The 3,222-nt window shown below is 31.9% G+C and overlaps 1 protein-coding gene across 1 annotated transcript; it reads left to right on the forward strand.

Annotated features, from left to right (window-relative positions):
- Positions 1–1,090: 1,090 nt before the first annotated feature.
- Positions 1,091–3,010, forward strand: LOC120778378. Its single transcript, XM_040110165.1, has 6 exons — positions 1,091–1,188; positions 2,249–2,273; positions 2,340–2,387; positions 2,453–2,520; positions 2,587–2,799; positions 2,864–3,010. Exons 5-6 carry the CDS (start codon positions 2,587–2,589, stop codon positions 3,008–3,010), a joined length of 360 nt encoding a protein of 119 aa, XP_039966099.1. The 5' UTR covers positions 1,091–1,188; positions 2,249–2,273; positions 2,340–2,387; positions 2,453–2,520.
- Positions 3,011–3,222: the final 212 nt, after the last annotated feature.

Consider the following 3,222-nt stretch of genomic DNA (forward strand, 5'->3'; position numbering starts at 1 on the left):
GGTGATCCTGGGGGTGAGGGAGTGACGTGTGGGTGGAATTTGTTGCAGCTGTAGTACCCGCCAATCCGTCGCAACAGACAGTGGTGGTGAAACCTAGCTTTACTTTAAAAGACATTCAAGACAGCTTACCCTCGTTTAGTGGGACAGATACACTAGACATTCATGAATGGGTGAAAGAGTTTGAGGACAACGCTATCACATTAGGATGGAACGAACTTCAAAAATTTGTTTACGCCAAGCAACTTATGAAAGGGGCAGCCAAGTTGTTTTTGCGCAGCCAAGCCATTGTTAGGGACTGGGATACCTTGAAAGCCACTTTAATAGACGAGTTTGGTACTAAATTATCTTCTTTAGATATCCATCGCATGTTGCAAAATAGGCGTAAAAAGAGCAATGAGTCATTTAAGAAATATTTGTACACGCTTATGGAAATTGCGAAGCCAGTTAAAATGGACGAGGTTAGTTTAATAGGGAATTTTGTCGAGGGGATTCAAGATTGAATAAAACCATTTTATACCAGACACAAACAATAAAAGAATTAAAAGTGAATTTGCAGGTTTACGAAAAGGTGCATTGTTCGCGACAGTCGCTAAACAGGTCGCAGTATGCACAAGGTACTTCAAAGGGTTTAAATTTTCAAAGTGGTGACGACAAGAAGAAATGCTATAAATTCTCATCAACGACACATCTCGCAAAAGATTGTCATGGTACTAATAAGCAATATACCCTGCAAGACGGAGGTAACAGATTGCACAAACACATTGAAACATTTTCAGCTGTTCACTAACACTGTTACATTTTCTGGAATTTTCAATTGAATGGGAGAATACGTAAGTAAGATAGAGAAAAACTATCGACATTCTAAACATATTGTAATATTAACTTGCTAGAATAGGAGAGACGAATGCCCAATTTTTCAAGAAGAAGAAAACGAAAAGCGCAGTTTATTTTGGATTTTAAAGAGGTAAGTTCGTTACTTGATAATTTGATACTTTATAATTAATTTATATTATTTATATATACATATGTATATTATTAATTTCTTTTGTATAGAGAAACTAAAAGGCTTAACTAGGAGAAAAAGGTAAGCATTGTGAATTGAATGTTGTGTGTATAATTAAAAATTTTAATATTACAGAAAACATTTGGAGGATTCAAGTATATTGGGTACAACAAACAAATAAGAGAGTAAGTTTTAAATTAGTAAAGCTAAATAGCGCATATTTATTTCAAATAGTTGCTATAGATTATGCATTTTTGTGAAATATGTAATTTGTACTTTATATCTACATATATATGTATGTATATACATACATACATGTGTAAATGTAAAAAATTTAAAATCTAAATTGAAACGAGTTGTGCGGTTACAATTATAATTGTGCCGACTTTAGAATACCGTCCCACGATTTCGGGAATAAAATGGGTATTGTCGGATTAAAGAGGTTTTTCAGAATTAGTGAAGTGCTAGTGAACATAAAAAGCGAAATATATGTAAGTGTAAAATTAATTTACACCAGAAAACTTCTTGATCATTTCATAAGCGATTTTTTATATGAAGTTTTTGCTTTTTTTGAGAGCTGGAAACCCACCTTTAAACGCAAATATCTCGAATATTTAAATTCTTGAACTGGATAACCTCCTCCATAATTAAAAATGTTCATTTGTTCGTCCAAGATATCTGTTCGCATGCAGAATATCTAAAATTGTTTAAAATAAAAACAACAATAGTGTTTCATCATAAACATACATATACGCATTTCTGCTCCTAAGCAGGATTTTAAAAATTAAATTAAAATTAAACTTTTTCAAGCTTCAAGCAAATGAGGAGTGTCTTTTCAAAAAAGGATATTTACATTTTAATTTTTTTAAACTATTTATATAGTCTTTTCTTTAGTGCTGAAATACACAACTTCTTTACTTGGATGTTGATCTCAAAAAGATATGTCGCAAGTAAAAAAGGGTTAAATTATGTGTCCTAAACAGAAATACTATTTTTCGGTAAATCAGTAAATATTTCCCTTATAATGTTTTCTCATTTTACAAAAATTAATTAAGAAATAGATATTCTCTTTTAAAAAGACACTTCTCAACTATATTTTACTCCTGTAATATACTATTTGTAAGTATTTACAAATCAAAAATCTTTATCAAAGTAATATTTGTTGCTATATTGTATTTTTTAATTAAACGACCACTTAATATTTTTAATTTTATATAATAATTATATAATATTTTTTTTTTTTAGTTTTCGACGTGGATCCTATCAATCAGTTAAGTTTTAGTTTTAAATAATGAATAAGAAAACCTTTTCAAACTTCTTTGCGCTCCTCCAGCAGAACCATCAGAAATTGTGGTACCGTCACCATCGTCTGGCGGCCATGCAGGTATAATGTATTAATATATAAATATATTAGTATTTGTTTTATAAAAATACATTTATGTTTTTCAGATATAATCCAGAAGCTGAATGCTATTGAGACCCGTCTCACTGCCATTGAGAAGTCCCTAACAGACAAAGTAAGTAACGCAGTATTACAGTACCAAATTAAAACAGAAGCTAATTTTTATATTTTAATTTTCTAGATGCCAGTGAAGGCCGAGGTGCAGGCGCAAAGTAAATTATTGCGCGAATGCCGCGTCATAGCGGCAAAGACGCACCATTCAATTAGCCGCATCACCGGTGATTTGGAGGACGAGCATTACGTGGAGCTCGCTTCGAAACTGCCCATGTCATCGGAAAAGCACGTGCGCTTCGTGGAAGACAAACTTTCCCAAAAGGAAAGCACGGATGCTATGGTAAATATTTCGTTTTTAAATATTATGCGATTGTAATATAATTTACTGTAATTTTTTTTTACAGATGCGGCTAATATTGAAATCAAAGGGCGCAAAAGGCAGTGTGGACGGCGTACTTCGTGGTTTGTTTTCAGACGATGTAATGTACGATTATTTCCTGACAAGGATAAAAGCAGTATATGTGGGGAGCTCCGGAGATTTGTGGCCTTAAGCCACAATCGACAGGAAACATAAACTAAGGGCTAAACTAATATAAGTTTTATTATTATTACTTATATATATTAGTTTTAAGTTGTAAATATTAGCTTTAAGTTGTAGATATTAGTGGTTGTATATATTAGTTCTAAGTTGAAGTGTCTAATTTTACTTTTAAAAATATGAATTTTTACAATTATAATTTTTATACTCAAATAATTTGTATAT

Source organism: Bactrocera tryoni, chromosome 5 (genome assembly GCF_016617805.1).
Source record: "Bactrocera tryoni isolate S06 chromosome 5, CSIRO_BtryS06_freeze2, whole genome shotgun sequence".
Taxonomy (NCBI): Eukaryota; Metazoa; Arthropoda; class Insecta; order Diptera; family Tephritidae; genus Bactrocera; species Bactrocera tryoni.

Excerpts from the sequence above, each read along its gene's own strand:
- LOC120778378 (XM_040110165.1), top strand. The coding sequence starts at position 2,587 with ATGCCAGTGAAGGCCGAGGTGCAGGCGCAAAGTAAATTATTGCGCGAA. Across the intron at positions 2,800-2,863 it reads AGGAAAGCACGGATGCTATG|ATGCGGCTAATATTGAAATC; the intron begins GTAAATATTTCG and ends TTTTTTTTACAG.